The sequence below is a fragment of the Tauraco erythrolophus genome, chromosome 3 (genome assembly GCF_009769465.1).
Source record: "Tauraco erythrolophus isolate bTauEry1 chromosome 3, bTauEry1.pri, whole genome shotgun sequence".
In the NCBI taxonomy this organism is placed as follows: domain Eukaryota; kingdom Metazoa; phylum Chordata; class Aves; order Musophagiformes; family Musophagidae; genus Tauraco; species Tauraco erythrolophus.
In genome coordinates, this window is record NC_141467.1 from 66,095,185 (window position 1) to 66,122,851 (window position 27,667).

The 27,667-nt window shown below is 40.7% G+C and overlaps 1 protein-coding gene and 1 non-coding gene across 4 annotated transcripts; both read left to right on the top strand.

Annotated features, from left to right (window-relative positions):
• The first annotated feature begins 586 nt into the window (after positions 1 to 586).
• On the top strand, positions 587 to 26,561 carry MTFR1 (mitochondrial fission regulator 1). Of its 3 annotated transcripts, none has more exons than XM_086608678.1 (8): positions 587 to 677; positions 9,236 to 9,377; positions 13,018 to 13,116; positions 18,623 to 18,741; positions 21,821 to 22,062; positions 23,775 to 24,027; positions 24,195 to 24,360; positions 26,028 to 26,561. In XM_086608678.1, exons 2-8 carry the CDS (start codon positions 9,243 to 9,245, stop codon positions 26,085 to 26,087), a joined length of 1,074 nt encoding a protein of 357 aa, XP_086464804.1. In that variant the 5' UTR covers positions 587 to 677; positions 9,236 to 9,242; the 3' UTR covers positions 26,088 to 26,561. The 3 variants fall into 3 exon arrangements, with proteins under 3 accessions (XP_086464804.1, XP_086464803.1, XP_086464805.1); XM_086608677.1 differs by lacking the exon at positions 587 to 677 and adding an exon at positions 1,230 to 1,350; XM_086608679.1 differs by lacking the exons at positions 587 to 677; positions 9,236 to 9,377 and adding an exon at positions 12,169 to 12,365.
• On the top strand, positions 15,882 to 15,954 carry TRNAV-AAC (transfer RNA valine (anticodon AAC)). Its single transcript has one exon. It is a non-coding gene; the product is annotated as a tRNA-Val (tRNA).
• Positions 26,562 to 27,667: the final 1,106 nt, after the last annotated feature.

Genomic DNA, 27,667 nt, shown 5'->3' on the forward strand with positions numbered 1-27,667 from the left:
CGGTCGCGGTTCGCGCGGCGCTACCCGCTGTCCTTTCCCGCAGGTTTTGATGGGAAGCAGCCGACACCGCCCGCAGAGCCACTGGCGCTGCCGCAGCCAACACCCGCACCCCCGAGGGCCGTCGGAGGGCCGCCTGGCAGCGCCGTTAGCTGCTGTTGGGCCTCCGGAGTCAACGCCGGGAAACCTCCCCGCTCCCCTGGCCGAGCCCCGAGCGCTCCCGACAGCGGCGGCGACTCCTCTGCTCCAGGCAGGCAGACAGACAGGCAGGCAGGCAGGCAGGCACGACCGAGCAGCGCCGCTGCCGTTCCCGCCGCCCGAGCGCCCACGGAGGCCGCGCTGAGCGGAGCCAGAGCCGCGGCCACTGCCAAGACCACCCCGAGCCCGCCGCCGCCGCCAAGCACTTCCTGGCGGCTCCCGGGGCCCCGTCTGATTGGAGGAGACGATCACGTGACCCGGGGGGGCGGGACGCTCTTACCCGTCTCCTCCGGGCCCAGTGGCTGCCGGGTAGGTCGCCGCGCTGCAGCCTCGCGGAGGGCACTGGAGGTCCCGCCTCTCGCGGGCGCGGCGGCTATTGGCCAGGGTGGCGGCGGGACGGCCGCGGATTGGCAGCTGGAGGGGGTCGCAAGCCGCTGAGGAAGAAGCGAGTGAGAGCGAGGCCGTGGCGGATGGCGGGTGAGGTGGGTGAGGCCGGGAGGGCGGCGGGCGGCCGCTTTCCTGGGTGGCCCGTGGGCCTCCCCTTCTCCTGGGTAGCCCCTCTCACGGCGCCCGATCCCGGGGGAGGGTCGGGGCGACGCGCGAGGGGCAGCGCGACCCCGGCCTGGGGGCTGCTGCGCTTAGCGCGCCCTCCCCGTCGGCTGCGGGCCGCTGCCGCCGCCGGTCTGGGCAGAGCTCGCTCCGCTTCTCTGGCTTAGTCGGGCCCACTCCGACCGGGAGCCCTGTGTGTGTGTGGGCGGGTGGCTTCCTTCGGGGTCTGCCCTCGGGAGCTCCCGAGTCGGCGCCGAGGGGAGGGAGGGAGGGAGGGAGGGAGGGAGGGAGGGAGGGAGGGAGGAAGGCAGGGGGAGGGATTGTGCTCGACTGGAAGTGGGTACAGGCCGCTCAGGGCGGCCCCACTTGCGGCTGCTGTCCGCGGACAGCGTGGCACCGCCGAGGGCCGATCCAGGGCAGGGCTGGTGCCAGGCAGGCAGCGGCCTTGCGAAAGTGCCGCACCTGCGTCTCCTTTGCAGAGGAGCAGAGCGGCGTGGAAATGGCTCAGGGTGTTGGAGTCGAAGCCGTCGTTTCTGCAGGCAAGCTAACCGAAACTGAAACCCTCCTGCGTTGCTGTGATGGGAGTGACAAGTCTCAGGAAATCATGTAAATAAAAGATAATCTGGAGAAGTTTCAGGGAAGGTTTTAAGGAGGCTTCTAAATACAGAGGTAGCTTATAGAGGGAAAAGGAGCATAATCTTAAGAGGTCTGGTGCCTATTTTCCTTTTCTGTAAACTTACAGTGGTTACTTTGTATACCTTTAATGATACTGCTGCTGTGCTCAGGTTCTTCTGCAATTGTCATAAATAAGTAACTTGCTAGGTGCTTGTTTTTATTTTGTTTGACAGGCTGTTGAAATTCCAAATACTGAATGTGAGTAGAGTTTGAATGTTGACGTAAACTGTAGTGCATTGATCTCTCTGTCTGATAGCGTTGGCAAGGCTTCGTTAATATTTACATGCTGTCCTCAGGCAGCCAGAATCCTCTGTAGCTCTTGTGAAGACAAAACTTAAAAAGACTAAATTGAAAAGAAAGAATTCTGTCTTCTGATACCCACTGCTTTTTACCTAGGTGAAGGGAGCTGAATTTTCTGCACATCAGCTCTAAACATTCCAGTTAACTGTCATTGAATCAAAATAATTTTCTTTGCAGAGGTCACTAGCCGAAATCTCATCACTGTGTGTAGGAGCTCAGCCTTGTTTACAAAGAGAGATTTTTGAGGAAAAATATTGAACATTGTAAATGCTTTTTCAGGCACATAAACCCTTTTGTTAATAAAATTTGCATGCTGTTGTTTCTCAGATGTAGCAGAAGGACTGGCATTCACAGCAATGACTAGGGAGGTTTATATGTCTGGCAGGAAAGTGTAGGTGTATGGTTATGACTGTGTAGTATAATACTGTAAGTTTAGAGATGTTGAAGGATTTCATTTACCTCTACATGATTTCATATTGCATCATGTATATATAAACTCTGCAGAGAAAAAGGTTTTGACTAAATCAGTGTCAAAGCATGGATTCTTTTGTTTTCCGTCCTTAGTTGGCAAGATATGGTAACAAGGGTAAGATGCGATGAACAGTGTTCTGCACTTTGAGGTATATTTGACTGGGCTAAATTTTAAAGAAAACTTTAGCAGCTTCTATTGCAAGTATGTATTGCTTTCAATTATTACTCCAGATTTCATGCTGATATTAGCTTAGATAAGCTCTTGATTGTTTCTGTAGTATTCACTGACTTTTATCTCTCTTTGCGTATCTTTCCAAATAGGTATTTCTTAAAAGTAGTAGGGTGCTTCATTGTTTGTGGATTCCAAGCCAAAAAATAGACCTCTGTATTTGGCTGTGTGATCTCTGCATTGATTTGGGAGAGGGTCTAGCCCTATATCAGAAGATTCTTCCTGCTCACTTGGCTTCCTGATGCTGTGATAATTTTTTGTTGGCTTCATCTTGCTTTATTACTTCTTTGATATGTTTCCTTATGGATATAATTTCATGAGGTGAGCTTGGGTCATGTGTCAGTCTAAAACACTGTGAAGATCTTGCGTGCCCTAGTTTCCTGCTAAAATAAGGAGGAACCCACACTTTTTGCGTGTGGTTTTTGATGTGGTTGGTATTCCTTTGAAACCATGCTGCTTTGAAAGTTTTGGACTTCTTTATGTTATACATACCCTTCCAATTTAAAGACTAGACCTTCCATTTTTCAGATTTCATGCATTTGTTTATTCTTTGTTAAGGCTGATCTGCTGCATCAAACTCACTAAGTTCTTTTATTTTTGTGTGGATCTTACATGAATGAGAGAAACTTCCTTTAGTAAGAAAAATACGAATATTGTATTTCTTTTCAAGAGTGAGAACCCATAATTTGAAAGAGACTTGGAGAAATACAACATTAGAAAATATACGTAGAAGAATTTGAAAGCAGTTGCATCTGATTTTTCTTTCTTTTCATCTTTCATGTGTAGGGCTCACTAGAAAGCCTGGCAAAGGGCTCCGTTTCATGTTTACCGAGCAGTATGCCTTATGTGTGCAGGTGCCAAGCCTTTATATTTATTTCCTGAACAGTTTGTAATTTATAAGTGGTATTATCTCTCAGCTTTGTAGGCTGACATTTGATATGACAGTATTGAATGAAGTCTGCAAAAGTGATTGGGAGAAATGGGAGCAAAAAAGAGTTCCGGGAGGCTAAAGTAAGAATCCCAACACTCAGAAATGTAGATAGACCTCCTCATTTCTGAACCAGTGAATTTCTGCATGTTTCCATATCAGAAAGAAAGTTCTTCAGGATTGCTATTTTCTCTGTAAGTAGAGTTTTATAAATGAAGAACCCATGAAATTCCAGCCCCTGCAGTGAAAAGCAATTCTTTATGTTATTACTCTTCTAACCTCTTTTGGGAATCTTGCCTGTGACTACTGCTTATCGCTGTAATAGTTTTGCTTAAGCACAGCAGAAAGACTGTGTTTTATAGCAATATTACTATCACTCAGGGCATTTTATTGTAGTAATTTAGTTGTGGAATTAAACTTCTGTTATTTTTAGTTTAGGTAGCGTAATGAAGCTAGAGGATAAATAAAGCAAGCATCAGTATTTTAAAAGAGGTGTTATTCTAGCTTACTAAAAGCAATAAACATTTAACTCCTGCTTCTGAAATTGGCGTGTATACAGAGCATGAGAGAAAAATTTGCTAATGTTTTCATTCTTGCTGTCCAGCAGTTTCATTTGGAATGAGTGCTTTCCATTCTTGGCACATAAAATAATTGTGAAATAACTGAGATTTATGAAGAAAGGTATAGTGCAATATAATCTGGAAGGAATGAGTGTCAAGTTTGCCTGGGGATAATTCTGGAAAACTAATAGATCTCATAAAAATATGAAGCTGATATACTTAGAAGCATTTTCCTTTTAGATCTCCTTTTAGATAACAAATTAGCTGGAGGTCGTTAAAGCACATTTGACTGGTTGGTACTCTGCACTCTTAGAGATGTTGAGTCTTTGCTGCATGATGTGATGCAGAGACTTCAGTCTCCTGCGAAAGGAGATCACAGGTCATTGACAAGAGCAAGGAGTTGATGACCCCAGTCTAAGGTACTTCAAGTATTTAGGCTACAGAAGAAACAATGATTTATAATGTGAACTATAAACAATCATTTTACTGAAGTGGTTGTGTTGTTGTATGAATGCTCTTTTGTCTTCCATCATTAAAGTCTTGGAATCTGGAATTACAAAAGGTTGCCTAAATGTTTTCGGATGGGATAAATAATTTGGATTATTCCCAGTGCTTTGTGTCATCATGCTCCTTCTTTCATTCCTGGATCTTTTGAATCTCATTGAATAAGTTTCTAAAAGTAATCACTAATATTTCAGAAATTGCTTTGGCTAATTTTTGAGCTGTTCAAGGTCAATTTCATTAGACAGATGCTGTTGCCCTTGGTGCTTATAACTTTTCAGAGTTGTCTATAACCCGTTCTAACATGTGTCTCTGTCTTTTCTACCATCTTCAAGTGAAAACACAGAATATACTGTCTATATCACTCCTTGCTTTCTTTCCTCTTCTATTACATTGTGACTGTATGTCTTGTCTCCTACTTAGTCCTAATACATGTGTAGGATATTTTTTTATGCCTGTAAGCTGGAACCCATTTTGTACCTTAGCCTTTTTTGAATATACTAGTTCTTATTTATACTGTTCTGTCATCCTAATATCATGCTACTTTTTTTCTGCATCTGCTTTTTGCCTTTAGTTGGTTATCTTGTCAGTTTTTGTGTCATTTCTTTACCTCTTTGCCTCTCAGTTTCTTGAGATCATGGAAGCTTTCTACACCTGCTCTGATTTGACACTGTTTCCCATAACATTCTTCTGCAGAAGCTGGCTGCTTATGGCTTGGATGGGTGTACGCTTTGCTGGATCAAAAACTGGCTGGACGGCCGGGCCCAGAGAGTGGTGGTGAATGGAGTTAAATCCAGCTGGCGGCCGGTCACCAGTGGTGTTCCGCATGGCTCAGTGTTGGGGCCTGTTCTCTTTAACATATTTATCAATGATCTGGATGAGGGGATCAAGTGCACCCTCAGCAAGTTTGCAGGTGACACTAAATTGGGAGGTAGTGTTGATCTGCCTGAGGGTCGGGAGGCTCTACAGAGGGACCTGGACAGACTGGATCGATGGGCTGAGGCTAACTGTGTGAAGTTAAACAAGACCAAGTGCCGGGTCCTGCACTTGGGCCACAACAACCCCCTGCAGTGTTACAGGCTTGGGGAAGTGTGGCTGGAAAGCTGCACAGCAGAGAAGGACCTGGGGGTGCTGGTCAACAGCCGATTGAACATGAGCCAGCAGTGTGCCCAAGCAGCCAAGAAAGCCAACGGAATCCTGGCATGTATCAGAAACAGTGTGTCCAGCAGGAGCAGGGAAGTGATTGTCCCCCTGTACTCAGCACTGGTCAGGCCACACCTGGAGTACTGTGTCCAGTTTAGGGCCCCTCACTTCAAGAAGGACATTGAGGTGCTGGAGCAGGTTCAGAGAAGGGCAACAAAACTGGTGAAGGGTTTAGAGAACTTGTCCTATGAGGAGTGACTGAGGGAGCTGGGACTGTTTAGTCTGGAGAAGAGGAGGCTCAGGGGGGACCTTACCGCTCTCTACAATTACCTGAAAGGAGGTTGTAGGGAGATGGGGGTCGATCTCTTCTCCCACGTTATGAATGACAGGACGAGAGGGAATGGCCTCAAGTTGTGCCAGGGGAAATTTAGGTTAGATATCAAGAAGAATTTCTTTACAAAGAGGATTGTGAAGTATTGGAACAGGGAGGTGGTGGCGTCCCCATCCCTGGAAGTGTTTAAAAACCGTGTAGATTTGGTGTTGAGGAACATGGTTTAAGGACCCTGACAGTGCATGGTGAATGGTTGGACTCGATGTTGAAGGTCTCTTCCAACCAGATGATTCTATGATTTCCTCAGAAGAAGTTCTAACACTCTCTTTTTGCTTCTGTCCAAATTGTCTTTGTTATTAGAGACTCAGTCCTCCCAGTTGATCAGAAACAAAGTAATCCCTTTTCTTCACTTCTTGAAATAAAATATAACTCTAAGTCTGGGGATTTTTAAATTAGTGACCTGGCTATCTGTTGAAAGAGCAATGTATCAGGATACAGTCATGCCGTTACAGTCCTATGACTTGCCTTTACCAGCCAGCCCTGTCCTCGCAATTGCTCAGCAAAACAGTCTCTTTTTTGCTCTTATGTTTGAATGTCTTGACATGGCTTCATTTTTCTTCTCTTTGATTTCTGCATGAAATCTGCATTGAACTACATGTTCAGTATGTCTGAACTTTGGAATGAGGTGGAGTGCATCATGTGTATCACACTTTTGGAACAGGTTTCCCCTTTTAAAGGAGCATTCCTGTCTCTTCTATGTAGCTGCTTGTCTACCGTGCCAGATATGATGCCAAATCTAACATGGTGCATGTAGAAAGACTTCTATTCTTCCTATTTTAAAAACACAGCAGGTGCAATGTGATCAAAGACCCATACAGTCTGTGTAGTAGCTTGTCTAAGGGAAGAATAGAATCATAGAATGGCTAGAGTTGGAAGGGACCTCAAAGATCATCTAGTTCCAACCCCCCTGCCGTGGTCAGGGAAACCCTCCACTACACCAGGTTGCCCAAAGCCTCGTCCAGCCTGGCCTTGAACACTTCCAGGGATAGGGCATCTACAACTTCTCTGGGCAACCTGGTCCAGTGCCTCACCACCCTCTGAGTGAAAAATTTCTTCCTTATATCTAATCTAAATCTGCCCTCTTTCAGTTTAAATCCATTGCCCCTTGTCCTATCACTACACGCCCTTGTAAAAAGTCCCTCTCCAGCTTTCCTGTAGGCCCCCTTTAACTACTGGAAGGCTGCTATAAGATCACCTTCTCTTCTGCAGGCTGAACAGCCCCAACTCTCTCAGCCTGTCTTCATAGCAGAGGTGCTCCAGCCCTTGGATCATCTTCATGGCCCTCTTCTGGACCCACTCCAGCAGCTGGTCCAGAATCCTCCACCCTTCTTGTGCTGGGGACTGCAGAGCTGAACACAGTATTCTAGGTGGGGCCTCATGAGACCTGAGTAGAGGGGCAGAATCACCTCCCTCAACCTGCTGGCCATGCTTCTTTTGATACAGCCCAGGATACAATTTGCTTTCTGGGCTGCCAGCGCACATTGCCAGCTCATGTTGAGCTTCTCATCCACCAGCACTCCCAAGTCCTTTTCCTCAGGACTGCTCTCAATCCGTTCTCCGCCCAGCCTGTACTTGTGCTTGGGATTGCCCCAACCCACATGCAGGACCTTGCACTTGGCCTTGTTGAATTTAATGAGGTTCTCACAGACCCACCTCTGCAGCCTGTCAAGGTCCCTCTGGATGGCATCCCTTCCCTCCAGCGTGTCCACAACACCACACAACTTGGTGTCATCTGCAAACTTGCTGAGGGTGCACTCGATCCTGCTGTCCATGTTACCAACAAAGATGTTAAATGGCACTGATGCCTAAAGGAAGAATAGATCAAGTAGATGGTGATGATTCCCTAATAGAGTTTTCCAGCTTTCCGTAAAGAAGTCTATGACCTATTTATTATGTACGACTGTAGCTTATATTCATGGCTATGAATATTACCAACCTACTACGGCTGTTTGGTAGGTAGTCCATTATTCTTCCCTATAGTTTTTCTTATAACAATTGCAGTTGCCATTCTAATCTCATGGTGGTTAATTCACTTCTTTTTTTAAACATTTTTTTTATCTTACATTTTTATTAGTCCTCCTTTAGCTGATAGATTCATAGTTTCTTTCTAGTTTATTTGGAAACAAAATCCTGTTAGGAAATGTCTTTTACTTTCTGTGGTGATGAGAAACTCATATCAACTTTTTTTTTTTTTAAACCTATCTAAAAAAAGTTAACTGTAGAGTTGCAGTGTTGCTGCCAAGTTTCCACAAGAAGCAGGTTGTTACTAAGGAATTGTAAACTGCTGAAAAAAACACTTGTAATGGAAACAGTGATTGTTTAACTGTAAGCTTGTGGGTACTTTCAAACAGTATAGCTTTTCCATCTCCTGACTTTCAAACTTCCTGAGTACCAGTTCCTTGCTGCTACGTTGCTTTAGTCATCCCTCTCTATATATAGTGCCTTCAGCAACCCCGTTGTTCATCCTACAAATATGTTGCTCAGGGTGGTTCAGCAGAGCGTTGTTTCTAGCCTGATACGCAAAACAAACGTAAACCTAAATCAATGCCTTCCATTTTGTTTTTGGTGGCATACACTTCTCAGTGACATCCAAGTTATGACTGGTGTGGAACACAGTTAAAGGAAAACCACACTGTTTTCACTAGAGGAGCAATAAAACCATCTTGATTTCAGTGAATGGTAGTACACATAAATAGACGGAATTTGAAATCTGTCCAACTTTATAAATCGCTTGAATTTTTTCAGGTCCCACATCTACGCTATTTCCTGCTGTTTTCTTGCATTAGTCGTTTTCCCATGTTTTCCTTCTGTCCTCAGCTGTGGGAAAAGAAGGGAACAGCAAAGCTGTCAGAGAACATAAATGAAGAGAGGTGATCGGCTTTCTGTAGTTTGTTCCTGCGTAGAAATGAGTTTTAGATAGGAGTATAGCCCTTTAATATTGGTACTAGTCCTCAGCTGCAGGCATTCCATAGTGTTCGGTGCTCACTTAAAATTGTTGAACACTATCGTCTGTCCAAGCTCGAGTGAGCAATCATTTCCCTAGCTTTTTAATTGTGAACTTTGCAACAGCTTTAATTTCTTAAAAATGACGCTATTAAAAAATCGTCATTGGTTGTATTAAGGAAGTGCTTTAAGAATGCCTGTGCTTTGCAGTACTAGGAATTATTATCGCCTAACGTGTCTTGTTTTCAGTAACTGTTTCTAAAGCTTGTTTTTTTAGGAAGATGTGTAGCAGTTTACTTCTGTTTATGTTTCACAACATGCATCTAAAATTCTTACATTTCTTGTTTCAGAAATGCTATGGAACCTCTGCAGCCCTGCAGGTTTGGAAAGCTTAAACCCAAGTTTGAAAGGCTTTTTCCATTCCAAATGATTTTTTGGCTTAAGCGCTTAATTAGGATGGCTTTTGAACAAGTTGGATTAAACATGGAATCAGTAAGTGTTTCAAACGTGCTTTATGTTTTCAGAAAATCAGGTATAGGAGACACTTAATATATTTCAGTTTGTGCTTACCTGTTCCAGCAGAACACTGTGAGTATACTCAATACTTACATGATTTTGCATTGCTGAAAAAGTATGAAATTTACTACTCGGTCACTGAAGTGTTTAGTAATGTATGTGTTGAAAATACTATGTGGTTCCTTCTAGCTCTGATAACAAACTGTTTACATTGTAAACAGTGCTTTTCATCCTGGACTTAGGCTGGGGAGGGACTTTTTACAAGAGTGTCCACTGATAGGACAAGGGGAAATGGGTTTAAGTTGAAGGAGAACAGATTTAGATTAGATTTTAGGAAGAAATTCTTCAGTACGAGGGTGGTAAGACTTTGGAATAAATTGCCCAGAGAAGTTGTGGATGCCCCCTCCCTGGAGGTGTTCAAGGCCAGGTTGGACAGAGCCTTGAGTAGCCTGATCTAGTTGAGAGGTGTCCCTGCCTATGACAGGGAGGTTGGATTAGATGATCTCTAAGGTCCCTTCCAGCCTATGCCATTCTATGATTCTATGACTTCTATTTGTGTTTTGAAGCTGAAGGAACATTTTCAACTGATTTTTAACAATGATTTTAAGTCTTAAATAATCTTATTTCTTTGCTTTTATCTTGGAGATATGAAAAGCCCCGTGAAACTGAGATGATTATAATTGTGCTGTATTTACCTCTCCTGAAAGTGTCACAATACACGAGACCGACACAGCTGTGTTCTTTACTGAGGAAACAGAGGGATGTGAACTCATAGCTCTCCTTTTGGAGGAAAGTTTGTATAGAGTTTTCTTTGAATGCTTAGCAGAGAGAGAGAGAGCACAGTCTGCTACACATCAACTGATTTGTCACTGGGACCTTTAGGAAGCTATTTTGAGTAGAAATATTGACCTCAATGCAGTAATCCCTGTAAGGTGTCAAAATATTTTAGTGTTTTAACAATGGAGAAATCCTTAACAGCTATACGTAGTGCTTAGAAAGGCAGTTAATACTCTGGATTATTGTGGTATAGCTTTTATCAATGGTGGGAATTTATGGAAAGCAAAATGTTTATACATTGTAAATTAAAATGACCGATAAGAATCCGTATTTTAGGATTTTATTTGAACTTTGATCTGAGATTTCATGTGGTGTAACTTTGAAAATTCGAAGTATGAGAATATGCTGGACTACCGTAAGTGTTGTTGTGGTCATTGTCAGCAACATCTTTCAGCCTAAATAGCTGGGGGGGAACAAGTTTTTAATCTCTTTCCCCCCATTCTCTACATGTATCGACTTTGTGATAATGCAATTACATTTCTAAATGTCAGCTGTTCTGGACAACAGCAAAACACTGATGCAATAAGAGGGTTTGACTAAGTAATACTTCGCAGACTTGCTCTGCCAGTGCTTCAAGTCAAGAAGTAGTTGTGTGGACCTTGGATACAACAGTGCCGAGACATACTAGCTCAGCTGAGCAGTATGCTGACTTTATTTGCATACCTTGTGGCACAGCTTGCATGCACTTTTCTGAAAATATTGTCCAAGCATATCTTCAATTACCAAAACTGAGTCATTAAAAGTTTTGGTGCGCCAAACCACTGTTGTTGAACCACCCCAAGGGCATTTGGGCACCAAATATTTTTGAGGATCTGGCTGCTAGTCAACGTCTTGTCTGTGGTCTCAGCAATAACAGGTTTTGCCACTTGTTTAAAATGCCCTGCACTTATGTTGGTGATACAGCATGTAGGCTCTTTTGCTGTTGAGGAAGTACTTCTGTAATTAATTAATTAATTAAGCCTTCCCTTGACTAGTAGTATTTTTTCCAATGCAAAGTCATTTTGAGGCTATCACTAACACTTCTGCTTCTAAAGTCAGAATCTGTTGTGAACAGTGAGGCTGTAGTACTGCAGTACTATTTGTCAGGGACTTTTTCTTGAAGGCTCCTGATCTACCTGCTATTTGCTCAGATATATAGACAAACAGTAATGTGATAGTCACAAATGTGAGGTCTTTGTTTGAGGCATCCAAAACGCAGGATCAACAGAGTACTCTGCATTGAAAAAAGTTATGTTCAAACTTAGCCACATATTAAGCAAGAGAACGTGTGTTTTGTAGAATGGAAAAAATGGGTCTGAGTGGATTAATGGCTAAGTTGCAGCTCTGATGTGAGGATCTGGCATAGTGTATGTCCAGTGCACATGTATTTTGTCAGAATTTATACGTTCCAGTAAATCCAGAGGAAGGAAAGAGACTTGTTTAGAAATAGGCAAAATGTTCATGTGAAGTTTCTGAGATAATATAATCTGGGAATAAATACCATGCAGCATAAATTTGTCTTTTTAATAGAACTTTCAAAATTTAAGAGTAGTGATCTTTGCTTAGTATGTCAAAATGTTATTCAGCTGTGTGTTATGAAACTCCCACAGCTGCATTATACTAATTACACAGTCAATATTGCCATGTCAAACGAGGGTTGTTTCAGTATTAATAGCCTGGTTTTTATCTTGGGCAACCTTCTAACAGGATGTTGAGTTTGCTTGAAGCTATGAGCCTTTTAAAACTGAGGTCTGAGTATTAAATTTGTATCTACATCCATAAGTAAGCGCTGACCAAGTTTTTTAAATTGCCATACAGTGTTCTAATTGTTTACTAAGAATGTATTCTGTGTTAAGAGTCTTCCCATTATTCTTTTTCTTCTTTGCATTGGTTTTGTTGCCTTTCCCTGTGTTGAAACTTTCCTACTTCTCTCTAGGTTTTGTTTTTTTTTTCTCTTTTCTGGCTTATTTCGTAGTAGTCTCCTCGGATTAAAGTCTCATTTTATCTCATACAACTATGGTAAATAATAGAAGAAACATTCCTGACATTAAAAACAACAAAAGAAAGCAAATTCAATCCCTGTTGAAGCAACGCAGAAGAAATCTGAATTGCAATAGAAACAGTTGCAATGAAGCCAAGTGTGTTGAGGTGCTGTGTGCAATTTTAAGGACAAATTTTCATTCATATATTTATTTTCTCCCTTTTACTTTTCTTTGCCATTTAATTTCACAGTTACATTTTCATGCTTAGGCTAGCTGCTAGTTATTTTATTAAGACTAGTAGACACTATTCCTGTGTTAGAAGAGCTTTTAATTAAAAAAAAAAAAAACCAAAAAAGATATTTTGGGAAATGTAGAATTACATAACTTTATGGATTTTTCATGATCAAGTGGCTTTTCTTGAAACGCCTTAAAAAGAGGTGTCTAACCCAATGCAGATTCTTTATTGTCTTGAAAATGGACAGCTTATGCTTTTGAAGATGCTTTCAACTCTTGAAGCCTTCTGTATTACCTGATTTATTGCTTTGAATTTAAGCTTAATGCAAAGGCTGTCTTGAATTTAAACACTCATAGCTATATTGTAATGACAAAAAGAAATTTTGTGCCAAATTGAGTATAGAATGTAAGGAGTTCACTGATAGAAATTTTAGTGTATGTATATTATATTCTTTTCTAGCATGAAAGGAATAACTTTTAATACGTATAGCACAAGCATAGTATGGAAAGATAAGGGAAAACTATTCCAATATGATATAGAAATCAGTTACCTAACAGCTGGCGTCTTTTTCCTTCCCCTCTAGGTGCTTTGGTCAAGCAAGCCTTACGGTTCATCTCGAAGTATTGTAAGAACAATTGGTACTAACCTCTCTCTTATACAGTGTCCAAGAGTTCAGTTTCAGGTAGGTGTTCTAAACAGTTTAGAATATGTGTTTTGCTATACTGAGAAAGGGATTTGCTTTTGCATCGGAAGATTTTAAGCAAACATGCAGTTCATTTAAATAAATGACTAGAGGGTTTGTAAAAGCAGAGTATGATAAACCAGGCGTATAGGAGAATTGGTTTACTTCAGTTCTTCCCACTTCCAGTTCAGACTTTTTCCCCAATACGGGTTCTTCAGCTTCTATACTGCCTAAAATGTGAATCCATGTTGCTTTAACACACATAATGAAACTTGAAACAGTTTTTTTTTTCCTGGGGAAATTGGAACTCTAAAATGAGGCAATACAGTATTAAAAAGTTTTTCTTGAACAAAAATATATTCATAAAAGAGAAAAATGTTAGAAACTTATTTCTTTAAACAGTACTTACAAGCTATGCTGAAGAGGCATGTAAAGACGAACAATGTTACTTAAAAATATTGGGAAAATAAACAACTTTATCAGAAAGTAAAAGATTAGTAACAAAATAACATGAGTACCCTGTTTACTTTTGTTTTAAACACAAGGCTAGCACTGTACAGGTGAAAAGGGAGTATCAGTTCTGTGCAGGTTTCTCACTTGTTGGCTTTTACGTTCAAGTGCATGTAGTGGGAGGGTAAAGAGTGAGGGTAAAAGCTTAAGGAGGAGAAAACCCTTGCTTTTTATAAATAGTCTTTGAGGAACAGATGGGAAAACGGAAGCTGTTACACATACTCTCTTCAGCTGTGTGTGTGTTAGGGATAGGGGGTGGGTACAGAATTGGAGAAGTTTAGTGCTTGAAACTCAAGCTGAGAGGAATGTTTCTTGGGCCAAGCAAAGGAGGGGAACATAAAGATGAATGGTGGGAATCATCACTCAAAGTAAGACAAAGTAATTTCCACACAGCTAAATTTTTCACTGTTTAAAATAAATTTTTTATCCCAAAAGAAATGTATGAACAATATTTACACTTGAAATTATAGTAGCAAAATCAGAGAGTTGAGATTACCATAGAAGCCTTCTTGGTGTGATGGTAAAAGCCATGCTAACATTTTGCCCCTCTCAAATAATTACATTGAGAAACTAGGGCGACATCCATCTCCCACTGCTAGTGGCTTGATGAAACTTAAAAAAATAAATATATATGTTGTGGGGGGTGAGGATTTGTGCAGCTGACAAGGACAACAAAACGACATGCTGGATTTGAGCTTTTAGATATATAATTAAAGTAGTTATGCCAGCCATAAGGATCTGTATTCCTCAGATTTGAAAGGAAGTGAAGTCCTATAACGTACCTGATTTTCTCTACTGTGAACAAGGGAAGGTGATGCTTATTTGCAGATAGTTGGCCAAATGCTGCCTTCTCTTAATATGATACAAGAAGAAGACATTTCTGGTTTATGTATTGAAGAGAGCTGCATGGTACATCTGGGGAATCTGTTCCTTAATATTTTTAATGTTGAAATAAAAATGTGTATATATCTTCATCTGAATTCTGTGTTAGAATAAACATTTGCCTTATTTGCCTTTTTTTCCTCTGAAAGAGGCATTCAGTCAGCTTTGCTTAGATTTTGTGTACACTAAGTATAAACATTCATTTTCTATTAGATGAAAGGTAAGGATCCTAAAAATAGGAGTACATTTGTCAGTTGATTGAATTAGAAATACGAATTTCAAAGTTTGAACCTTGAAACACATTAAAATTTATATGATTTATGCAGGCTTTAAACTAATATATAAACTGCTGAACATGTAAAGTGTGATGCTAACATCTGTTTTTTATGTCTTTACCTCAGTGTTAAGATTCTGTAGTGAAGTTCAATACTGGTCTCGATCGTTTTTGTGCTGTTGCAACTGGCGCTTTCCTATAGCTGTTTCTTCCTCTTTCTTTCTTGCCAGCTTTAGCTATATTATGAAAGGACCATGCACTCAACCTTGCTGTAAGTCACTTTATTTAAAAACCAAAGCAAACTTTACTTGCCTCAACTGAGGGTGCATGTATGTCATCAGTGTTTCTAACTTTATCTAAGAGCAACAAACTTTCCATAGGTCTTCATTTTGCTTATGATACGTGGATAAGAGATATTGAAAGAATATCTCTGTTAATGTTCATTCTTTCTTCTCTTCTAGCATGCTTTTGTTCAGATAGTCTGAAAAAAGAGTAGTAGGCTAACATTTTGATTTTTGAGGTCTAGTGAGCGTTTTATTATCTGTCTCTATGGATCTTGCCATAGTCAACATTTAAATTAATTTCTAAATGCTGCTTATGTATTCAGTAAGCAGTGGCAGAGCTTACCTTACATACCGTATATGGCATGAACAAATGAAAATGGTTCATGTAGTTCTTTCATATATCACATTTTTTAGGTTTATCTGTAGTCTTTAGGAGAGAATAGAATTAAACTTACCAATGTAGCCTAGGTGGACTCAACCAAACCTACAATACTGTCTCTCAAGATAGAATCCTTCAGCTACAGCATTGCTGTTCTAGTTGCCTGTGTCTGTTTTGTCTGGTGAAAACCTGGTAACTCGATAAAGTCTCCGAAGGAATTGATGTGCGTGCAGCAAATATTAGAGTTCACTGGGCTAATTTGAAAAATCATAGCAGGTTTGGCCTACTTGGAGAAGTATTTAATATCTAAATGTATTAGTAGTTTGAAATTAGAGTTTTTGTTCTATCCTTTAATATATAAGAACATTTGTTCCACTTTCCACTTCCTGGAGCAAACAAAAAGCAGGGATCCTGCTGTGGCATATTCCTAAGCAGTGTTTCCGTAGTGTAGTGGTTATCACATTCGCCTAACACGCGAAAGGTCCCCGGTTCGAAACCGGGCGGAAACACTGGCGGGGCCGACTCTTTGGGAGTCGGACTCAATGATTCTTATGGGTGCCTTCCAACTCAAGAGAGATTCTCTGGTTCTATGACATCAGCCAAAACAGTACAGCTTGTGTAGTCTTTTCTTCAGAAATTTGTGGAGTAACGGTGTGAAACCCACAGGTGTGCATGTATGTGTGTGCAGCATGCATGCACACTAAAATAGGCAAACGCCTGTGAAGGAAGAAGCAGAAGAAGCAGCTACATAGTTTCCAGAGAAAGAAAAGCAGGCTGCTTTCACTCTTTCATTCTGTTCCTGCCATCCAGTATCATTTGGCCTCTGTTTTCAGCTCTCAGTTTTCCATTTCAGGTGCTGGCAGAGCAGTTGTCCAAGTTTTCTTCAGCTGAGGTTGGCTGGAGGAATAGGGTAGTCACAGAATTGTTTAAGATCATTCTATGGACAGGCGAAGGTTTTAAGAGATGGGTGTTGGCTTTTAACCTTTAAATTAAAGTAAAAATCTCGCATTAACTTGAAATTCGAAATTCACCGCTGTGGAAGGCCTTGTTGTTTTTAGGGATAGAGAAAAGAAACATCTGTATGTGGGGTAACAAGCAGATTCTGTTTACATATAAATATGAATAAAAAAGTAAGGAGAAACTTGCATCATAATATAACAGAAGGCTTGCTAGTAAATGTTGGATTAGAAGTTATTTGTCTCACAACGCAGGAAACCTGGCAGTGGTAAATGCATTCCTTACTGTTGATTTATAAAATTATTTTTGATGCAGGTACATGTAGTGCCTTTATTTAAATGTGCCTTCAGTCTTTTCATGGTAATAGTTCCTCATGTGGCCATTGCCATCAGGAATATCTGTATCACCTACAAGAAGTGGCTAATGTATTATGGATTTTTTTAATTACCATTAACATTAATACAGATACCGTGGTCATGAAAATTTATTTTTATTTCAAAAAAGAAAGAAGTCAAGGAAACCTCAAACAATGAAAATCCTAACATGCAATATAGTATTCTCTAGACTGTTTTAAAGAGAAGCAGACTGTGATGGTATTAGGCACAACTGTTAATGTGATAAACATACTACCATCTGTGCTGATGCTACCTGGAAAAAACCCTGTTGTTTCCAAATGATCTGATGGTGCCAATACACACTCCTGGGAGCTGTGATAAAGGCTCACACACAAGTTGCGAGAGTGTGAGGTGAAGATGACTAATCTCTATTTCTAAAGCTGTTGGTAACAATTCCCGGGGAAAAAAAACAACCCCAAGCCCACAACTTGTATCTTCCTGGGACCCGTGTGTCAAAGGCTACAACTAAAATATTTGTGGTTGTTCTTCAGAACTGGTTTCACCTCATCCAGACTGCAGTCCTACTGTGATAGGTCTGCTACAAATTCAGGTTAATGCTAATATTTCATAGTTGCTGCTGCATAATATTTTACTCTTACAGAGGTGAGTTGCCTTGAAAATTGTCCTAAGTGGTAACAGACTGGATCAAAGTTGTCTTCATAGACTGTTAGATACTACCACCATCTTTGTCAGTACTACTAGCTTCTTGGCCACTACCAGCAGCACGCAGCACGTAACCAGCTGTAACAACTTGTGCAAATTTGGCCTGTGGATTCTGTGATACAAGCAAAAGAGGTGGCATAGTTGCATTGGAGATGAGTAACTCAAGGTGACAGACTGGGCAGAAGAAATCACTGAAAGGTGTTTCAGTAGCCTTTATCTGCTAAGATGCTGAGACCAGGCTGCTCCAGTGCCTGAGTACACATGCCCTTGCCTAACCCGAGGAAGCAGCCAGTATTTCAAAGTAGATTTAGAACCATTTTGTATAGTTATGGCTACGGAGCATGTATTGATGGTCCAAACAATTCTTCAAATCTCCGTTCAGGTCACTTAACTGTGAATCTAAGAACGGTTCCAATCTCTGGAGCCTTGCTCACTTTTGGCTTCAAACAGCTATAAAACTAGTGGCAGAACCATGCTGGAAAATGGTCAATTTGTTTTGCATGCTGTAAATGAGATTGTTAGTAGATAGTGTATTCCATTACGATCGCATCCTACCTCTCACTCAAAGTCTTTGTGATTACTGAGGTAGTAGAAATGGCTTCCCCCTCCCTCATCCACGTAATACACACACCTTTGTTCTTGTACAGAAATTCTGGAAGTTGCACGGGAAGGGAAACACACTTCAACAGAATTTCACTTTCAAAATAATACTAAATCAGAACAAAAGACTTAAGAAGTATTAGTAGCCTTAATGTCTTTTTTTAACTACTGGTCATGAATATAATTTTAAAACATATTATTTCAATTAATATAGCAAACTACTGGAGAATGTTGATGTTTGTTTGTCCTTAAGGTAACAATTTCCATTAGATTTTTAGTGTTCAGTAGTGTCGTGTGATAGTTTATGTAGTTAGCCGTGAACCTTAAACCAAAAATAGTTTCTGTAAAGTGTTCAGCAGACTAGATTGAGTAGTTTGTTGAAGTTGATGAAATGGTTCTGGACCAAGCCCAGGACAGAGATAAGTGTGCTAAGTCTACGGATGTGTTTCGTGCATGTATGTGTTAATGACATGTAGCCTCACTAAAAGTATTGGGTAAAATGACAGTGACATGGGCTGGGAGTAGTGCCTCTAAAATCTTCAATCTTGTCTTTAAAATTTAGCTTACTTCTCATGCCACAGAAGGAAACCATCCTAATCAACTTAGAGAAGATGCAGTGGCCTCCTTTGCAGATGTGGGATGGGTTGCTCAAGAAGAAGGTGAAGTCTCTACAAGACTCAGGTACGCTCCTCAAATCTTCGCTTGGAACTTCTGAACTGAGAGGAAGAAAACTAGCTTCTCTCTAACGAGAATCTGCTGTGCACTGCAATTAATGGAGAGCACTTGAATTCTGGGAGGAGAGAGAGGGAAGAGTGATAGAAAGGATGGGGTCTGGAAAAGGAGTAGTAGAGGTTAGACTACCAGGATGATGAACGAAAGACTAGTTTGAGAACATATAGGAGATTGGCTTTATGCAAGGAAGGCTGTGTTTTTTATTTACTTATTGCAAAGAATTGCATGTGACAGCTTCAAGCAACCTTGTCGCCACAGAAATATCTGCTGTGGTATGGCACAATTGCTTGCACTGATTCTTCTCTAATTCTCCTGGGAATCTCCCCGCTCCATGGGGTGGTGCACTGTACAGCTTCCTAATTAGCAGTGATGTCACAATCCAATGTCGTTTTTCACCTTTCTGGTTAAGGCTCTCCAGTCTGCTAAAGACAGCTAAAAAATTATGGTTTATGTTTTGTCTTTAATCTTCGTAATGAAAACTGGCAGGGAAGCACGTGAGCACCTGTGTCCAAAATGATGGGACAGGCACTCTTGTGTTGGACCAAGAGTGCTATATAGCACTGTAACTGCATGAAACAGGTTGGATGAAGTGATGGAGTTCTCTATTCCAGCCTACCCAAAGTGCTTCTCAGACTAGCCAGAAACACGGGTACAGTTCTGTAGTGCAGAGGAAGTTTTTCTTCTAAACAAACTAACCTTCCAGAGAAAGGCACGGATTGTTGGCTTCAGAGATTACTGGAGGATACCGTTCTAAATTTCAAAGCACGAAATAGGTTGGTAATGACCTCGATGCCCTCCAACATGACTTGCCACAGCGAAGCTTTGCATAACGTACGTTCTGGCACTGCCACATTAATTTCACAAACTCAGAGGGGAGTCACAGAAATCAACGCTTGTTTGGGAAACGCTATTTCTAAAGTGTATTTGATGCGAAGGAAATTGGCTGGCCAGTACTACTTTTGCTTGCACGGAAACATTTTGTTTAAGGATTGAACTGTAAAGCTATTATGTTTAATGGACACAACAGGGAGAATAGCTCTTCGTTGCTTCAGAGAACCTGTGATGAAAGATATAGGACTTGCACTTGCTGAGACATCTGCATGTGAAGGGGGGAAGGGGGACAGATGGGTGTGGGATGGGACTAAAATAATCCTGCAGATCTATAGTGACCTTAAGGCAAACAGCTTATAATGGAGCATGGTAAGCAAATTACTTAGCAAATATGAGTATTTCAATGTGCACTGTGTATTACATCTGTGCACAGTATCATGTAGTGGAGCTAGCACACTTTAGGTGTTTTCCAGGCATTTGAAATTCTCTGCTTTGACAAGATCATGTAGGTGTTACTGTTAAATATAAATTAATTATATAATTCAGTAAACAGTCTTGCAGATGTAATTTTGTCTGCAAATACAGTTTTATAGAGGAAGCAACTGAATGACAAATCATTTTTCCGCTACCCCTAGTCGGAGCAGTAGTGACAATTCAGGCATAGTATTTTTCCACAGTGTTAGATTCCAGTCAAGACATTTGCTTAAAACACCATTACTGCTCTGACTTGAAAATACCCTTTATTGTTTTGCTGTTCTGCTCTGTTAAAGAGTTTCTAGAAGGCCGGTTTTAGAGTAAAGTGACCACTGGTGCCTTCCACCTTACTTATTTAGGGAGAGCAGGGAGATGGCTGCTATAGGAAGCATCCTGTTTGTTTCTTGGCTTTAGTTGCTCTATTCCTGTGTAGATAACACCACCTAAATGTTAACATCCTTGATAATATTCAGTTCTGCTTGATTAAATTTCTGGAAGTTGTGCTGATGTTTTCTGTCAGTGTCGTGGGAGACTCCAGTGTGTATCTAATCTCGGATTGAGGTGGTCAGAGCACAGGGCTTGTTCTAGCCTTAAGTCTTGGTTCTTGCTTGAAGCCTAGCACAATTGCAGATCTAATGGGATGCTCATCCAGAGTAGCTTAACCCACGCATCCGGAGTGGTGGGGCTCTTAAACTGTAGTAGTCTGGTGCCATTCTATGCATTTTTGAGAAGTTGTATCACTAGCCACTGTTCTTACTCTCACGTTTGAATAAATAATGGAATCCTGACTTGCCAGAGAAGTTTTGGGATTGAAGGTAAGGAGGATTGTGGAGTTAAGTATGTGGTCATATTTTGCAGTTATAATTTTTATGGTAATCTATTGTCATTAATCCTTATCAATTCTGCTTGAAATAAACTTCAAAAATGTTGGTGTCTTCAGTGAATATAAAACCTTTTGTAAGTGCTTACTTGACTGCAGGTGCTCAGTAAGGCCTCAGAGTTTAACATAGCTGGAGCTTTGGTGGGTAATGGTAATAACGGAAGGCAACAGTTGCATATTCTTGCTCTTGTGAGAAAGAGGAAGGAAGTTTATGGACTCTTTAAAACTGTATGAAGTTTTGTTCTCTGTACTTTTATTTATTGTGTTAGAAAACTAGATATAAGACCTTTTCCCGTTTACTGATAAGTAGCCTCTGCGCCACTCAGCTGTTTCACGTACTCCATACTCCCAACACTGCTAAAATGGTGGACTGTCCCTTCAGAAGTCCAAAAAGTACAAAAATGTGCTGTGGAGCTAAGAAACCCTTCCTTCTTTTTCAAAGGAATCAACTACATGTGACTTTGCAGCCCATGGGGGGAAAATGGTAGCATTTGGGAAAAAAAAAATTAGATCTTAATTCCAACAAAAAATACAATAGGTGTGAGGCAGAGAAATAGATTAGGGATGAGGGGGAATGTATTCCTTTTCTCTCCTGAAATCAAGGATTCCACAAAAAGCTGGCATGAGGAAGAGAAGAAATACAGCTCATGACGCAAACAGAAAGGATGTGAAGCTCTCATTTACTTTAAGCTAATATAGTGTTTTGGTGTGGAAGTGATTTGTGTACAGCCAATTGTAAAGTCAGGCCTTCAGCTTGTGTTCCTGGTTTGCCTGTAATGGAGCTTTGGTTTTTCTCTGTAACAAAGCCTTTAAGAAGGGAACCTTGTGATGTTTTTGTTTCAGGTCAGAAGTTTGGTCAAAAACAGCCCAGCCTCTTTCAGGTGAACTCCATCATTCTGGAAGGTCCCTGTGCAGACAGACATCCTTGCAGAACCCATTGGAAGAAGAACCGGTGTCCAGGAGCACAGTGACCGCAAATGAAGAAGCTCTGCAGAAGATCAGTGCTCTAGAAAATGAACTAGCCACTTTAAGAGCACAAATAGCCAAAATTGTAATCTTGCAAGAACAACAGAACCTGACGGCAGGTATTAAATTTGCTGCACTCTTAGCACAAATTAGTTAATGAGTTTGTCTCTTTTATAATTAATAATGTGCTAATTCATTTTTGTGAGATACTGCAACACTGAACACTTCTCCATACTGTTTCGCTTAGTTTGGCAGACAGACATAGCATACTACCCAAAGGATACAGAATAGGTCTTGAAGACAAGAGACCTGCCAGATTTTCTGGTATTTCAAAAGTCTCAGTGTTTGTGTGAAAGCCTGCCAGAATTCTGAATCTGTGGATGAGTAAAGAAGCACTAAACAGCTTTCAGAGCAAAGCTCATGATAAACATGATGTCTTAAACCAAACTACAGGAATGTAACATAATTTGTAACACTTAAGTCTTCACATCCAGTAATGAAATAGGCTCTCTGATATCATGAAGTAATCATAGAAGATGCTAATTACTCTTTGGGAATATGTAATATACATCTCAAGTTTATGAAATAAATAACAGAAAAGGAGCTTGTTTACTGGAATCATCTCTGAGATCAGACACACTGTCCAGATGGAACCAAAAGTGGTGCACTGTTTCTAGTAGTAAACAGGGTAGTTCTTTTCCCAAGGTTCTTTCTCCGCTTTCCCTCACCTTACTGCCTTCCAAGTCTACCATCTCCAAAGATTAAGGGGAGATGGTCCTTGTTGACTGGAGCCATTTGGTTTTCACTGTTTCGTAAGGTCACTTAACAACCACAGTTTTGCCTACGTTGATGTATAAAATCATATTCTGATTCCTCAGATGCTCGTTTAGTTTTTGCCTGTGAACTGACAGCAGTTACTTTATTTTGCCTTAACTGTTCACATTCAAAACTATGAAATAGCATAGGATGACATGGTTTTTGAGGATCGCATGATTTCACTCGTGCATTGTAATTATTGTTAGGGTTTTGTGAAATAACTAATAAGTTATTTTTCGTCATTTTCCTTTTACTTCTGTTTAATTTTCCTATTAAATTTTGGGTTGATTTTATCATCTTTACCTCCCTCTTCTGGTATAATGTTGTAATGACACCACATGTATGACTGTACACAGAGTAGACTCCTCTGTATTATCTGTATACATATCTCTGCATTTGAGCAGAGGTTTCTTAATTTATTTGTCAAGTTGTTACTGCTATTATATTTATAACGTCAATCTTGAAATCAAGATTATCGTGAGAATCCTGATGTTCGGGCAGATGATTAGCTGGCCTAAAACCCCTTAACCTCAGAGAGCTGGAATAAGCTTCAGTTTAAGCACTATTTGAGCTCTGAAATTTACATTTAAAATTTTTGTATGGTAATTTCTTATTTGTGATGCTAAGTAGGGAGAAACACTGGTTACATGGCAGATTGTATGTGGCTTCCAGCTCAACACCTGCCGCTCAAAAGGAAGTGAAGTACTGGTAACAAAAGGAGCAGAACATAACTAAAAGACGTCGTGACGCCCATCCCATCGCAGTAAAGACACGAATGCACCTAGAATTTGAACTGGAAATTCAAAGAATGCTTCTCACTCTTCGAGAAGGATTTTATGTGGCTTTTCAGTTGAGTCTACTTAAGGTGGTTTAGGAATGAAGAAGTTACATGATAATTTGAAAAGGCAGAGGGGAGGCAATTGAAGCCATTAAAGTCATATTCTTACCTGAGCATTTGTGAGATATAAAGGGGATTTACAAGTAAACTGATGTGGAATGCATGTTTTATTTGTAGTTGGGTCAAGTCCAGCTGCTTCAGCTGTTTTCCCTGTCATGCCTCCACCACCGCCACCTCCTCCTCCACCACCGCTCCCTCCCCCAGGCCTACAACCGAGTATGTCTGCAATTGAGCTCATTAAAGAAAGGAAAAACAAAAAAACAAACTCTGGACAGAATCCGACAGAAAATGGGCCAAAGAAGCTTGAAATACCAAACATGCTAGAAATCCTCAAAGACATGAACAGTGTGAAACTACGCTCAGTGAAAAGGTAATAAACGTATCAACATTTGCATTAATGGTTTGCTTTTATGACTCAGAACTATTTCACGGTGAGACAGATGCTGATGTAACATCTGACAAACGGAATGCAAAAGTATTGGCAGCTTCTAAAGCTTTGTTTGGGACTATGTTAATGTTTCTCATTTTCTTTCCTAGATCATCAGAAGGTACAAAACCCAAAGCGGCTGACCCTACAGATCCCGCAGCGTTAATAGCAGAAGCGCTCAAAAAGAAATTTGCTTATCGATACCAAAACGATTGCCAAAGTGAAACGGAAAAAGTGATTCCAAAGACTGAAACAAAGACAAAGACTGACATGCTGGTGAGTATTGTGGTTCTGAACACATGCTTGGATGAAACGGTACTTTTCATGAAAGCCAACACACGTCTTGCTGTCAACATACGCAGATACCTGGAAGTTAGCATCCCTGTCCACAAAACTCTAAGAAGTACTGCTGATATGCTAGGATTTGTGGCAATCATATGCTTTTAGTATCAGGTCTTAAGTTTGTATTCTCCTTCAGCCCTAGGTTTAAAAAGCCCTGTTAAAAGTTTTCTTATTTTTTTTAAACAAAAATCTTTTCTGTTGCCACGAGCATGTGATATTCCGAAATCTCAGTTCCTAAGGGCTCATACCAGAAAGAAATCTGAACCGAGTTTGCCTGCTGTTACTGACCTTAACCACTCAAATAGTGCACATGAAATTCTAAAGCAAGATCCTGAAACACATCAGCCGTTCCTAGGAACACAGAAAGCAAATTATTCAGAATGCCTGCTTGATCTTGGTAATAGGGAGTTTCTTCTAATAATTGGAAATACTGAGTAAATAAAAGCAGTTTATTTAGAGTGTGAGAATGTTAAAATGAAATTGTACTTAAAATTCACATCATGGTACGAGTTAATGGCTTCTACTTTATTTCAGATTGATTTGAAATTGAAGTAAGGGGTTTTCAAGCAGGGAATGTTCAAGATGCAAGTTTCTGGCATTATGCACTTACTTAAAAACCAGGCTAGTATCGTATCGATGAGCTTTGCTAGTAAGCAGTCCTTAAAGTCATGTGCTACAGAAACAGAGAGGAAGAGTGAAGAGTTGTTTTTCCTTTTGTGCGTTCAGAATAATGCACAGAAAACTCCAGAAGCTGGCTGCACTCCGAAGGAAGTTCTGAGGAAAATAAGATTCCCAAGTCACAAATCTCAGGACTTCCGAGTCCTTCAGCTTATTAACATTGACTTACTTGCCTTCTGGTTTAGGTCTTTAAGGCGGCCTCTTCCTGTCATGTTCAGGCTGTTCTTCCTAACTAAAAGGCTAGATATTCCCCAAGAATCAATCACTTCTTTCCCCAGTGTCTTTGAGGCTTTAAGGAAAAGAACATGAGTTGGCCATGTTTTATTCACACAGAGGTTTTTCATGACTTTCACATTTTGAAATTGACAGTCCAGATTTTGAGATTAAGGATCATCAAGTCCTCAAAAGCTAAGAAAATTGAAGGGTTTTAATTTATTAAGTGATACAGTGTGTATCCATCATGAGCTAATAAACATCTGCCATCAGTTACTTATCAATATGTAACTTCTTTGCCACATCAGTCCTCGTGGTATCTTTGTATGATACAGCTTTTGAAGGGATTTGCACAAAAATGCAGGATAAAGAACGGAAATACTCTCAAAATGGCGCTAGAGCAATTGGTTGTCAACTTCTCAAGATAACTACATCCGTAGTCTTATTTTGCTGTGGTAGAGTGAACCATCTCCAATCAGAGCTGCTCCAGCAGATGGTTAGCTGATAATCTGAGTGATTTCAGCCAGTTGCTGACAAGTTTCTCTTTACTTTGTGGCTAGGAAGTAGGTGAAATCCACATGCAGAGAAGCAGGTGGATAAAGCCAGTTACCTCTGCCCAAGTTCTGGTTTTACTAACAGCTTGGGTGGATAATAGTTGAAGTAGGTTTCTGCTGAAAGCAATCTGAACATGTTTCTGGTTTCCTTCTCAGTTTGGACAGCACATGCTGAAGTCTACAGGAAAAATGAAGACTTTAATTGAAAAATCTTAACGTATTAAAGTCACTACGCGACAGACTGTTCTGCTGTTTTATATGGAGTCTTTTACGTTGCAAATAGAACTAGTACTGAGTGGTCTCTTACAACACAGGAAAAACCTCATGTGAAATGTGGAATGGAGGCACTGAACGCGTTTGTATGTGATTTATCAGGGGGAATAAATTTGACCATTATACTCAGGTATTAATTTTGTATTAAAACCTGGCCTTCTACTCAAGACTTATGTGGTGGTTTTAGTTTAATTATTAACACTAAGTTATATATACACAACATCCTTTGTGCGTAACTGACCACCTTAAGAATTTTATACATGTTAATAATGATAATTATACACCCTTAAGTTAATATCAGTTATTTGAGCTCTAACTGTAACTTGCACTACGATGTTTAGTTTGATACTGAATTTCTCATGTCAAAGTCTTTCTTTTAAACTTAATTTTAGCAAATTTTTAGCCCAAATATAACCTGAATGCATTCTGCTTCCTACTGAAAGAGAGTGAAAACTTAAATCTGATACGGAGGTCACCTGGTATGAGACATTTTAAGTAGTAGCACATTTTTGTGCAGTTTTTGTGGGTTTTTTTTGGGGTGGGGGGTGGGGGGTGAAACAGTTTCAAATAAGCTTACAAGAGTAAGAGCAAAACCTACTTGTGTCATCCTGTGGTCAACATAAAGAGCACGTGAGGAGTAAATCATGCTGTGGGAGCCTCTATGAATAGGTAGTCCAGCGAATTTGAAATAACCAGTAGATAGCAGGAGAGTAAAGTAACTAATGTCAGAGTATGTGTTAAGTAGCATAGAAGTGGTGTAGTTAAGAAAAAAGGTACAAAGTACCATGAGGTGCAAGTTGCTAAAAGTAAATTGCTCATCTCAGCTGTGCTAAGAGATGCTCATGGACACCTTTTTATCCCCAGCTGTCCAGGTCCCTGGACAGGTTTCTAGCAGCTGGGCACTGCACAAGCCCTCATGGTCCTATTTGCAGGGAAGAGATGGTTTAAGCTGTTGCTCATAACCTGTTTTCCAGGGGAAGCCCTTCTGGGGTCATGCCACAGCAGCAGTTTGCTGCCAGACCCGTACAGAGCCAGTGCATTAACCAGCCACCTGGGTGCGTGTCTCCAGCCACAGGAGTAGAAAGGGCTCAGGCTAAAAATAAAATTCAGGTTGAAAAAAGCTCTTTAGGAACCCGAGAGCTACAGCTGAGCTGCAGACTTAAGTGAAGCCGAGGTTTGCTCTGACCGTAGATGACACAGACAAAGCCAGTCTGGCGATTTCAGTGTTGTAGGTTGATCTGGCTGCTGGAACAAGTACAAGTGCCTCTTGGAGCTTCTGTTTTCTGGGAAAAGAAAAAAGCAGTGCTTCTTAAATAAAGACAGGTGAACGGCTCTGACTACGTCACTGAAGATGACTGAAGCTTTGCTGCTTATAACTGGAACGTAGATTGTACGATGGAGGAGGGTGTTTTTGGGCGTGAAACTTGAAATGGTGTTCATCTGTACACAGCGTGACTTCCTTCTTCTGGTCTTACTGACAGGCCGTTACATCTTTGTCTTCTTTTAAATGCCTTTAAAACACC

What these genes read in the sequence shown, in the direction of transcription:
- MTFR1 (XM_086608677.1), top strand. Translation starts at nt 1,244, where the DNA reads ATGGCTCAGGGTGTTGGAGTCGAAGCCGTCGTTTCTGCAGGCAAGCTA. An exon ending in GACAAGTCTCAGGAAATCAT is followed by an intron (nt 1,351 to 9,235) that starts GTAAATAAAAGA and finishes TTCTTGTTTCAG; the next exon opens with AAATGCTATGGAACCTCTGC. An exon ending in ACAACAGAACCTGACGGCAG is followed by an intron (nt 22,063 to 23,774) that starts GTATTAAATTTG and finishes TTTTATTTGTAG; the next exon opens with TTGGGTCAAGTCCAGCTGCT.